The sequence below is a fragment of the Macaca fascicularis genome, chromosome 16 (genome assembly GCF_037993035.2).
Source record: "Macaca fascicularis isolate 582-1 chromosome 16, T2T-MFA8v1.1".
In the NCBI taxonomy this organism is placed as follows: domain Eukaryota; kingdom Metazoa; phylum Chordata; class Mammalia; order Primates; family Cercopithecidae; genus Macaca; species Macaca fascicularis.
In genome coordinates, this window is record NC_088390.1 from 86,599,411 (window position 1) to 86,611,768 (window position 12,358).

Sequence of the window (12,358 nt, forward strand, 5' to 3'; positions counted from 1 at the left end):
CTGTGGACGCTTTGGATAACTGGTGCGCCTATCAACTCTCCTTGATAGTCTAGGGTTCAAAGCCCAGGTACATTCTAGAAGTCTGCTTCCAAGCGCTAAGGAAGCTTCAGTAGTTACTGGGAAAACCACAGGGGTCAAAGGTCTGTCGAGTTATTTCCCGGATCCCAGTTTAACGTCTTTTCCCTGCCGCTTGCGGTTGTTGTGACCGAACTTTGAGTTCTGGAACAGGTCACATGGCTTGAAATCACCGTCAATTCACCTGGTACTGCTTTGGCTTCAGGCTCTTCCTTCTGCCCAGCTCCATCCTGCCCAGCAGCCTGCAGAGAGGAGGCAGCTGGCACCACACTGGGCTTTGGAGAGGTTGCGGGGACTGAGGACCTCACCCCGCTGCACGGAGCTCCTGCGAAAGCGACCCTGAGACCCCTGGTGAGTACTTCCGGAGACCCGGCTCCTTGGATGGCTTGTGGTGCTGCTCCTGCACACATGACTCTCCGATCATTTTCCATGTTTTATTTAAATTTTTAAATATATATTTTTTTTAATTTTTGAGACAGAGTCTCGCACTGTCACCCAGGCTGGAGTGCAATGACACGATCTCGGCTTACTGCAACCTCTGCCTCCCAGGTTCAAGCGATTCTCCTGCCTCAGCTTCTCAAGTAGCTGGGACTACAGGCACTCGTCACCATGCCTGGCTAATGTTTTTTTTTTTTTTTTTTTTTTTTTTGAGACGGAGTCTTGCTGTGTCACCCAGGCTGGAGTGCAGTGGCCGGATCTCAGCTCACTGCAAGCTCCGCCTCCCGGGTTTACGCCATTCTCCTGCCTCAGCCTCCCGAGTAGCTGGGACTACAGGCGCCCGCCACCGCGCCCGGCTAGTTTTTTGTATTTTTAGTAGAGACGGGGTTTCACCGTGTTAGCCAGGATGGTCTCGATCTCCTGACCTCGTGATCCGCCCGCCTCGGCCTCCCAAAGTGCTGGGATTACAGGCTTGAGCCACCGCGCCCGGCCCTGGCTAATTTTTATATTTTTAGTAGCGATGGGGTTCCGCCATATTGGTCAGGCTGGTCTCCAACTCCTGACCTCAGGTGATCCGCCTGCCTTGGCCTCCCAAAGTGCTGGGATTACAGGCATGAGCCACTGCACCTGGCCCATTTTCCATTTTTTAGATGGCAGGTGTTGATTTGCTCTGATTCTCAAGTATTTTTAGCATACAGACCCCTTCAAGAGGCATCTGTCTCCCATGGTCCAGCCTCTCATTCCAAATGAAAAGAATCAGGTCACGGGAATTCATATGGGTCTGTGAGGAATCACTCCCACCTGTGCCCAAGAGATTAACAAAGGCGGTGGCTGCAGCTCTGTGGGCAGTGGAGAAAAATTAGGCACAACCTAATATCCTCACACAGGAGCATGATATGTCCACGTGGTGATTCATATCATTGAATCCGGTGCACAGTCTGAGGGATCGTGCATGTATCAAGCTGCATGTATCAGTATAAGAAACGTCAGAAGCTGTACAGCCTTGCACAGAACGACAGTTTCTGTGAAGTTCCAGCTAACACTGAAGGTGCTGTTGATGTAAACCTGCTGTCTGCTTGAAGTATCATGCAAAGATACTATATGCTGTTTATACACACTTCCACTTATAGGAAATGATTTTTAAAATATCATTTTTAGGCTGGGCTGTAATCCCAGCACTTTCAGAAGCTGAGGTAGACAGATCACTTGAGCCTAGGAGTTCGAGACCAGCCTGGGCAACATAGGGAGATTCCATCTCTACAAAAATTAAAAAATAAGCCAGGCATGGTGGCGCATGCCTGTGGCTTCAGGTACTTGAGAGACTGAGGTGGGAGGATTGCTTGGGTCTGGGAGCTCAAGGCTGCAGTGAGCCACGATCACCTCACTGCATTCCAGCCTGGGCAACAGAGCAAGACCCTACCTCAAAAAAAAAATTTTTTTTTAAATGATTTTTAGAATGTCTGGCCAGAGAGGGAGGGAAGGGGGACTGAAGAGAACAAAAGGTGCCATCTGTCTCTCGTTTCCTTAAAAAGAAACTTGAAGTGCAGAATGTCAAGATGGTTGAATCCACACAGTGGGTACGCGGATATTTGTTATTTGCAGGGTATTTGTTATTTGGAGGATTTTTTTAATATGCTGGAAACAGTGCACAGTGTTAAAACATTTTAAAATTATTTAGATGGATTCATGAGCTAATGGCCTTATGTTGATGCCACATAGGGGCTCAGACAGGGGCACAGCGGGGGACACAGCTTATCTCCAAAGCTAGGGTGCCTGGGCCTCTTGCTGGGATGGGAGGCTGGGCAGGTGACCGCTGAGGACCTCCAACAGCTCTTAGAGTCTGCACTAGCCAGTGTGTCCCCTGAAGAGCAGGCGTTCCGGGCTGTAACGGCAACATGCTTCATGTACTCTGTCCAGACAGACCTGGGCTTGGGACATCAGCCCTGGTGGTAGCCCCAGACCAGCTGCAGCTCAGCCCTTTCGGGGACCTGTCCACCCTCTGTCTGCCTGGCCACCTTTGTAAGCCCACACTCTCCGCAGCCAAGCCGTGCTGGCCGTTACGACCCTGAAGCATCTTCCCCAAGGCACTTGTGCCCGGTGTCATTCCCCAGCACATTTCCCTCACGTGGAGTCCTCTGTGCAGTCCTCTATATCAGTGTCCTGGGCCGCTGCAAACAAGGGACCACCTGCTAGGTAGCTGAAAGCAATAGGAACTTTTTTGTTGTTTTTTTAGACAGAGTCTCGCTATGTCACCCAGGCTGGAGTGCAGTGGCACGATCTCGGCTCTAGAGAAGCCGACAGTCTTGCTTCTAATGAAAATTACCTTTCGTGAAGAATATATAAAGCAGCATTTCCAAAGTGTAGCACCCCTACTGTTATTTGTTTGTTTGTGTGTGTGTTTACTGAGACAGGGTCTCCCTGTGTCACCCAGGCTGGAGTGCAGTGGCACAATTTCAGCTCACCACAACCTCTGCCTCCCAGGCTCAAATGATCCTCCTGCCTCAGCCTCCTGAGTAGCTGGGATTGCAGGTGCATACCACCATACCTGGCTAATTTTTGTATTTTTAGTAGAGACAGGGTTTCACCATGTTGGCCAGGCTGGTCTCGAACTCCTAGGTTTGAGCAATCCTTCCGCCTTGGCCTCTCAAAGTGCTGGGATTATAGGCATGAGCCAATATGCCTAGCCTACTACCATTATTTTGGATGAATTTCTTTCTTTTTTTTTTGAGACGGAGTATCGCTGTGTCACCCAGCCTGGAATGCAGTGGCGTGATCTCGGCTCATTGCACGCTCTGCCTCCCGGGTTCACGCCATTCTCCTGCCTCAGCCTCCCCAGTAGCTGGGACAACAGGCTCCCACCACCACACCCGGCTAATTTTTTTTGGTATTTTTAGTACAGACGGGGTTTCACCATGTTAGCCAGGATGGTCTCAATCTCCTGACCTCATGATCTGCCCACCTCGGCCAGGCGTGAGCCACCTCACCCGGCCAAAAAAAATAAGTATTTATTTACTTTAATTTTTTAGAAAAAGCTGTAACTGACACAACAAAGTGTGAATTAGCGATGTTATTGCTTAGGATTGGGGTAGAGCAGGTGGGGCCATAGCACTCAGTCTTACGCAGAGGGAGAAACCAGCATGGCAAAGACTGTCAAGGTTGTTCCAACACCATGGTGATGAGTATAATCATCTTCAAAGCAGATCTTATCCTGTGATGGGCATCTGGACATTTTGTCGTCATGGGAGTTTGTCCTTGCAGGCGTTACCATGCTGCTTCCTCTGCTGTAAACATCCCAGGACCGTGGGTTCTGACTGGCAAAGAGTGCACCTTGCAAATTTTACGATGGAGTTAATTTTAAAATGGTGTCACCCTGGCTGTCCTGGGCTCCTGCTTACCTGACAGCTCCACCCCCATGGCCACCCCTCCTAGGGTCCTTCCAGCGCCCAGCCATGGGGGAACTGTGCCGCAAGGACTCTGCGCTCACAGCACTGGACGAGGAGACGCTGTGGGACATGATGGAGAGCCACCGCCACAGGATCGTGCGCTGCATCTGCCCCAGCCGCCTCACTCCCTACCTGCGCCAGGCCAAGGTGCTGTGCCAGCTGGATGAGGAGGAGGTGCTGCACAGCCCCCGGCTCACCAACAGCGCCATGAGGGCCGGTGAGAGCAGCTCCCTCTTCCCCACCTCTTCCAACTTCCTGCGGCCCCAGGTGTTCCTTGGCTTTCGGTCCACATAGCTCCACTGTCTGCCTCTATCTTCAGGGGTTCTCTTCTCATCGTGTCTCTTATAAAAACACTTGCTCTTGCATTTATGGCCCACCTGGATAACCAGGATGATCTGATCTTGAAATCATTAACTTATATCTGCAAAGGCCCTTTTCCCACAAAAGGTCACCTGGACAGGTTCCAGATGAACACGTCTTTGAAGGGGAACCACCATTCACACCACTACCGATGTCTTTGGAGTCCATTCTGATGGTCCCACTAGCTGTGTTTATTTATTAAAAAATGAGGATGCTAATGGCTTTACCATATAAAGTTGTTAGGAGAAGCAAGTGAGTTAGTTTATAAAATACTGCAAAGCTGGGCTATAGAAAACAGGCAGTAGGTGGTAGCTGTCACCATGGTAATATTCATGCATGTTGGCGAATGAACCCCAAACACAGGAGAGATTAATCCTCGCTAGTCATTCTGACTGAGAGAGATGGGCTCTGGGCCCTGGGTGTGGAAGGCCCCGAGGCTCCCTGGGACCTGTCCCCTGCAGCCCTGGGGTGCCACTCTGCTTCTTTCCGTGCATGGCTCCGAAGCTGATGGCACTGTGGTGGGACCCTGCGTCTGCACCACCCACCGACTTGCCAGGGAGGTGCTTGCAAGCAGGGACCGACCTCCTCACCCGGTCCCCGTCCCCCCACGCTTGCCAGAGCACTTGGGTTGCAGTTTTTGCTCAATAAATGTCAGCTTTACCCTTCTCAAGTCTGACTGAGGTCATGTGGGTAAAGGGAGCCTGTGAGAGTAGTGAGGACGCATCCCACCCAGCAGATCCCGGAAAACTGCTTTTACCTCCCAATTCTTAGATGTGCGGGGGGTTTCCCCAGCCCCAGGCCCCTACCCTGTGGGGAAGCCAGCCAGCGAGCCCAGCCCCCTTGGTAGCTAACAGACGGTTCTGCCTCCCAAGGGCACTTGCTGGATTTGCTGAAGACTCGAGGGAAGAACGGGGCCATCGCCTTCCTGGAGAGCCTGAAGTTCCACAACCCTGACGTCTACACCCTGGTCACTGGGCTGCAGCCTGACGTCGACTTTAGCAACTTTAGCGGTGAGAGCTCCGACTCTGATCGCAGGCACTGCCTAGGAACCTCAGGCTCCTGGTAACCCCAGGTGCCCCACTCACCTGCCGATTCGCCCTTCTCCCCCTTCCCTCCAGGCTGCAGTCCCTGTCCCAGCCCCAGCACTCTGAGGGTGAGGAACCCCCTCCCTGTATTGGGGGTGGGTAGGATAAGGAGCCCCTGCGCCTTGACTCTAAAGGGTTGGTCCTTAATTACTCAGTGCCAAGAGGAGACCCCTGAGGGATGGGGTAGGGAGATCTGCTTGGAGAGACACAAGCAAAGGGCAAGGGAGTGTCTCCTGGAGTCCGCCTTTAACCTTGCAGCTTTGCTGGAGGGGCCAGAACAGCCCAGGCCCAGCTCCTAGGAGGCGACAGAGGGTATAGGGCCGCAGAGCCTTCTGTGCTGCTCACCATTTTCCTTCAGGGAGTAATTCTAGGCTTCCCTGGAGGAACTGTTGAAAGATTTATGTATCGAAAGGAGCAGGGGCCGGGCGCGGTGGCTCAAGCCTGTAATCCCAGCACTTTGGGAGGCCGAGACGGGCGGATCACAAGGTCAGGAGATCGAGACCATCCTGGCGAACACGGTGAAACCTCGTCTCTACTAAAAAATACAAAAAACTAGCCGGGCGAGGCGGCGGGCGCCTGTAGTCCCAGCTACTCAGGAGGCTGAGGCAGGAGAATGGCGTGAACCCGGGAGGCGGAGCTTGCAGTGAGCTGAGATCCGGCCACTGCACTCCAGCCCGGGCGACAGAGCCAGACTCCGTCTCAAAAAAAAAAAAAAAAAAAAAAAAAAAAAAAAAAGGCCGGGCGCGGTGGCTCACGCCTGTAATCCCAGCACTTTGGGAGGCCGAGGCGGGCGGATCACAAGGTCAGGAGATCGAGACCACGGTGAAACCCCGTCTCTACTAAAAATACAAAAAATTAGCCGGGCGCGGTTGTGGGCGCCTGTAGTCCCAGCTACTCGGGAGGCTGAGGCAGGAGAATGGCGTGAACCCGGGAGGCGGAGCTTGCAGTGAGCTGAGATCCGGCCACTGCACTCCAGCCTGGGCGACAGAGCGAGACTCCGTCTCAAAAAAAAAAAAAAAAAAAAAAAAAAAAAAAAAGAAAGGAGCAGGACTCACATGACCCAAAACGGTGGAGAACAGACCATTTTCCCCGTATTCCCGCACAGTGTGTGTTTATGTTCTTCAGAGTTCTAGTACATGGATTCGTATTCTTGTTTTATCTTTTTCTCGGGATAACATTAAAATGAGTTAGCACTGAGCGCATCTCAGCTACCAAGGAGGGTCATTAAGTCTCAACAGTGGGGTCTCATGGGGAAGGTCAGAGTGGGTAACCCTCATGCCAAAATCGGGAGTCACGCTGTTTATTCAACCAAAGCACCAAGTCTGCTTGAGGCCCAGGAGCTTTTAAGGAGATCAGCGGGTTAAAGCTGGGGGCCTGCTGGGGAGTCTGGGCAAGGCTATGGGGGCATGGGAGCAATGCCTCGGCCCACCTGCACACCTGCCATATGCCCATCTGCCCACATGCTCAGCTTCCCACCTGCTCACTTGCCCACCTGCCCATCTTCCCACAGGTCTCATGGAGACATCCAAGCTGACCGAGTGCCTGGCTGGGGCCATCGGCAGCCTGCAAGAAGAGCTGAACCAGGAGAAGGGGCAGAAGGAGGTGCTGCTGCGGCAGTGCCAGCAGCTGCAGGAGCGCCTGGGCCTGGCCGAGACCCGTGCCGAGGGCCTGCACCAGCTGGAGGCTGACCACAGCCGCATGAAGCGTGAGGTTAGCACCCACTTCCACGAGGTGCTGAGGCTGAAGGACGAGATGCTCAGTCTCTCGCTGCACTACAGCAGCGCCCTGCAGGAGAAGGAGTTGGCCGCCTCACGCTGCCGCAGCCTGCAGGAGGAGGTAGGGGGACACCCTGCACCCCAGCGGGACCCTGCTGCTGTCTGCCCCCAGGCCTTTGTACTAGCTGGTCCACCTGCCTGGAACTCCTTTCCCCTCTTCCTTGTCTAACACTTCCCTGCCCCAAGACCCTTGGCTGAGACCCCTCTGGGAAGCTGATCCTTCCCCTCCCCGGGAGGCCACCCAGGCCCCTCCGTGTAGCCTGCATGGCGGCGAGGTGTGCCTTGTCCAGTCGCTGCCCATGGCCTGGCCGGCATGTCTGTGAACTGCCCATCCTGCCAACGCCTGGGCAGATCTGGACACTCTGGGCTCCATATTTGTAGAACCACCTGCATCCCACTGCCCAGCTGCAGCAGTGACACGGGATAGTCAGTCTCTGTCGTCCTCCTTTGTCCTTCTCAGCTGGTCCTGGCCTCAGGCGGGGAGGGCAGGAGGGTTCTCAACTCAGGCCTCTGAAACTCAGTGTGTTTCACTCATTTTTCTTTGGGGCTAATGACCTGACTGTTGGGTAAAAGGCTTCTCAAAATATGGAGGATGTGCACTCCTTGTCATTTTGGCATTTTCTTTTTGCCTTTATTTTTATTACTATTATTTTTAATTTTTTAGAGATAGTGTCTCACTCTGTCACCAAGGCCGGAGTACAGTGGTGCAGTCCCAGCTCACTACAGCCTCAAACTCCGGAGCTCAAGGGATCCCGTCCCCAGCCTCCTGAGTAGCTGGGACTGCAGACTGTGCCACCCACCCAGCTAATTAAAAAAAAAAATTTTTTTTGAGATGGGGCTCTCACTATGTTGTCCAGGCTGATCTCGAACTCTTGGGCTCCTCCCACCCTGGCCTCCCAAAGTGCTGGGATTACAGGTGTGAGCCCCTGCGCTGGCCAGCACTTTGCCTTTTTTTTTTTTTAATTTTTTTAATTTTTTTATTTATTTTATTTTTTTTTTTGAGATGGAGTCTTGCTCATCACCCAGGCTGGAGTGCAGTGGCGCAATCTCGGCTCACTGCAAGCTCCGCCTCCCAGGTTCATGCCATTCTCCTGCCTCAGCCTCCCAAGTAGCTGGGACTACAGGTGCCCGCCACCGCGCCCGGCTAGTTTTTTGTATTTTTAGCAGAGACGTGCTTTCACTGTGTTAGCCAGGATGGTCTCGATCTCCTGACCTCGTGATCTGCCCGCCTTGGCCTCCCAAAGTGCTGGGATTACAGGCGTGAGCCCCTGCGCCAGCCAGCCCTTTGCCTTTAATCATGGCATTTGTTGTTTGTTTTTAATTTGTTACTTCTCATTTAGAAATTATTTCAAATATATATTTTTAAATCACACAAATAAAAACAGTACAAAGAATACCCACCTACCCTTGCTTTATCATTTATACCTTTACTCTCTCATGGCCCTTTACCCCCACCAAACCCTTCAATGTCTGCTTCCTGAAAATAAGCACATAGTCCTGTATAGCCACAGTGCAGTTCTCAACTTCAGTCTTTTTGGTATGGACACCGTGTTTTTATCCAATCCTTCTGTGTTCCGGTTTTATCATCTGTCCCAGTGACCCCTTCACAGCCTTCCCCCCAGCCCAGGGTCGGGCCCTGCATTCCGCCGTTCCTCTCTTTATCCTCCTTGCCTTTGTTTGGGAACAGCCCACAGCCTTTCTTTGTCTATTACGAGGTGGCCCCCTTTAAAGCCCTCACCCCTTCCCTTCGATGATAGATGGCCTCTCATTTGGGGGTTTGTCTTGTGTTTCCCACGTGTAGACAGAAGTTATGTTCTTTGGCCAGGACCCTGCACAGGGGCTGCTGGCCTGACTCAGGGCATCCCCTGAGAGCTCTCGAGGTCCTGTTGCCCCTCACAGGGGATGTCACCCTCCACCACTTGCCAAGGTGCAGCCCAGTTGCTCTACTGCAGAATCGCTCTTTCTTTTCTTCCCTGCAACTGATAAGCATCTCGGGTGTGGGGCGCTGAGAGCAGCACGCGCCATGCTCCTGGGGGACATTTCCTGGGACGTTGCTGTGGGGACTCTGGCGGGAGCTGGTCTCTACCCTGGGGGTTGTGAATAATGACCATGCCAGTGCCCCACTTTGCTGCTGCCCACGGCCTCTGCCTTCCCTTCTCCCGTGGCTGACTCTGTTCTTGGCGCAGTTCATGGGTTCCTACTCTGCAGGGGTCTGACCTCTCACTGTCCTTAATGATTCTGGTCTCAAATGGACCCAGATGTGACCCATGGAGCCCTCAACCAGCTCCATGTCCTGAGACAGGTCCCTTGTTTTTGGAGCACCAACTTCTTATCTGGCCTCACAAGATATTACAGGATCATCTTGTACCCGGCCTACCCCAAATCCAGGCTCAGCCCATTCTCTGAGGGCCCCACTTCCTTTTTTTTCTTTTTATTTTTTGGTTTGTTTTTTTGAGACGGAGTCTCGCTCTACCACCCAAGCTGGAGTGCAGTGGCGCCATCTCAGCCCACTGCAACTTCTGTCTCCCGGGTTCAATCAATTCTCCTGCCTCAGCCTCCTGAGCAGCTGGGATTATAGGCGAGCAGCACCACACCCGGCTAATTTTTTGTATTTTTAGTAGAGACGGGGTTTCACCATGTTGGCCAGGCTGGTCTCACACTCCTGACCTCAGGCGATCTGCCCACCTCAGTCTCCCAAAGTGCTGGAATTACAGGCATGAGCCACAGCGCCTGGACTCCTGTCTCCTTTTAGAGAACAAGATCTGGGCGTAGGTGTGCCCATCACTACTGGGGTGTCTGCTTCTCAGCCCTTTCAGGGAACAGAGCTAGGAAACACACATACACGTTTGGAAATATACATATACATACGCACATACATACTTGTCTGTGTCCACACACATACTCATATGCATGGAAGTATACATACAGTTCACATGCGTACTTCAGAAATCTTGTGTTCTCACCCATACCTCTAATTCCAACCCATGCCCCGCGGCTTTTTCTTGCCTTCTCCCGTTCCGTATGTGTGTGTTCCTTCCCCAGTGGGAACCCTCCTCCCAGCGTGACCAGCACATTCTGCCATGCTCAGTCCTACAGTACATCTCACATCGCTTCAGAATCGCTCTGCCCATACCACTGCCATTAACAACCCCACTCAGATGAGCACTGGATTTGTTTGTAATTCACCCCCCAACCACTACCCAGTCTTGCTCAAGGCTGAGGGTTTGTAATCAAACACCGTGTTTGTGAGTCACTGTAGCTTCGCTCTCTCTGTCGTTGTCTGTCTGTCTCTCTCTTCATTGTGGTTATGGCATCTGTGGGAAATAGAATTCGGTTCATTTGTTCTGGTTCACTTTCAGTCTCATGTTTTCCTGTTCCCTTCCAACTCTGACTTGATTTTACTTTTGGAATCTGTAGACTGTGACGTGCCCAGCCCAGCTGGACCATTGCAGGAGCTGGGTACTTGCGAATTGAGAATGTGCTAAGCGGGTGTTGGGAGGGGAACGTCCAGGTGGAAAGGTCCTTCTTGGCCACAGCCCAGGGGTGAACACCAGCACCCACCCTGACATACAGACTTCCCGGGCTTGCCTCATGGGAGAAGTCCTGCCTCCCCAGGGCTGCCACGCCAGGATGGGAAGAGGCCGGACCCATTGCTCAAGCTCCGAGTTTCTGCTGTCCAGAGGAAGGAGGCCAGCAGGACCTGGTGGGACAGTCCTGGAAGGCCAGGGCCCTGCACACAGATTGCAAATCAGTACAGGGCTTTGCTGTCTGAATAGCCCCAGTCCCACGTTCCCAGGCACATCCACCCCATCCGACCTGGCTTTCCTCTCTGTCACTTCTTACTGATTCCCATGACGCCAAATTCCCTTTATTGATGTATTTAGAAGAATATGGACAAGCAGGGAAGCCGGGGAGCATGCTGGCCATCACTGCCGGCTGCTCAGCTGTAGAGATCCAGGAGCTGGTTATCAAGGCCTCTTGGTCTATTCCTGGGACCCTAACCCTGCATGGAGTTCAACCATGGTGCCTCATCTACACAACAGAGCTGAAAGGCCTCTGTCCTCCCAGCCCCAGACGAATATTTGGGACTGTTCATTAGGTGAACCCTTTTGTGGGTTTTTCAGTCTCAAGGCCGGAAGCCCCCTGAGTGTGAAAAGCATCATCAGGAGGAAGGGTGAGAAATCCACCCAGCTCCTGGTCAGGGGAGAAGCCGTTTCCATCGCCCTTCCTGTCGCCTCCCCCCTGCACAGCTGTATCTACTGAGGCAGGAGCTGCAGCGAGTCAACGTGGTTTCCTCCTGCGAGCTGGAACTGCAAGAGCAGTCCCTGAGGACGGCCAGCGACCAGGAGTCCGGGGACGAGGAGCTGAACCGCCTGAAGGAGGAGAATGAGAAACTGCGCTCGCTGACTTTCAGCCTGGTAGGTTCCGGTCCCCCGGGCGGAAAGCAGCCTCCTGCCTTGGGGGCTTGGCCCCAGGCTGTGGGGTTTCTGGCAGATGGTTTAATTAAGGTGAGGCGAAGGACAGGAGGTGAAATTCGGTGACTCTTCTCACCCACTTTCTCTTTACCTCCTTCCTTCCTGCTGTTCCCCAGACCCCAAAATTGGCACAATTAAAAGCTGCTGGAACCAGTATTAAAAGCTGGAACTGGGCACAGTGGCTCATTCCTGTAATCCCAGCACTTGGGAGGCCGAGATGGGCGGATAGCTTGAGCTCAGGAGTTCAAGACCAGCCTGGGCCACGTGGCGAGACCCCATCTCTACAAAAAACACAAGAAGTAGCCGGGCATGGTGGTGCACACCTGTGGTCCCAGCTACTCAGGAGGCTGAGATGGGAGGATCGCTTGACCCTGACAGTTTCAGGCTGCAGGGAGCTGAGATCACGGCACTGCACTCCAGCCTGGGCGACAGAGGGAGACCCTGTTTCAAACAAATGAAAACGAAAGCCGCTGGAGGTGCCCCACTCGGTGGGTTTACTGCAGCCACTGTGTTTTGGAGGGGACTTGGCCAATTGTAAAACATGGGATTCATGTTAAAGATGGGGAAAGAAACCTTTCTGCCTGGAAAGATTCCGCCCTCTGGGCCTCATGTGCACGGGAGAGAGGGCGGTTCTGAAGCAGAGCAGTGAGTGAGCAATGACCCTCGGCTTCTCCTCCTCGCGCCTCTCAGTAGATTAGTATTGAGAT

The 12,358-nt window shown here is 53.0% G+C and overlaps 1 protein-coding gene across 2 annotated transcripts in view; it reads left to right on the forward strand.

Moving 5' to 3' along the window:
- The first annotated feature begins 302 nt into the window (after nt 1-302).
- The window catches only part of CARD14 (caspase recruitment domain family member 14), a 32,781-nt gene continuing 20,725 nt past the window's right edge, over nt 303-12,358 (forward strand). For both annotated transcript variants that reach the window (XM_065532451.2, XM_065532454.2), the window contains exons 1-5: nt 303-426; nt 3,943-4,173; nt 5,189-5,326; nt 6,912-7,237; nt 11,427-11,594. In XM_065532451.2, the coding sequence (XP_065388523.1) occupies nt 3,963-4,173; nt 5,189-5,326; nt 6,912-7,237; nt 11,427-11,594 (843 nt within the window). In that variant the 5' untranslated portion in view covers nt 303-426; nt 3,943-3,962. The remainder of the gene's footprint in view (nt 427-3,942; nt 4,174-5,188; nt 5,327-6,911; nt 7,238-11,426; nt 11,595-12,358) is intronic.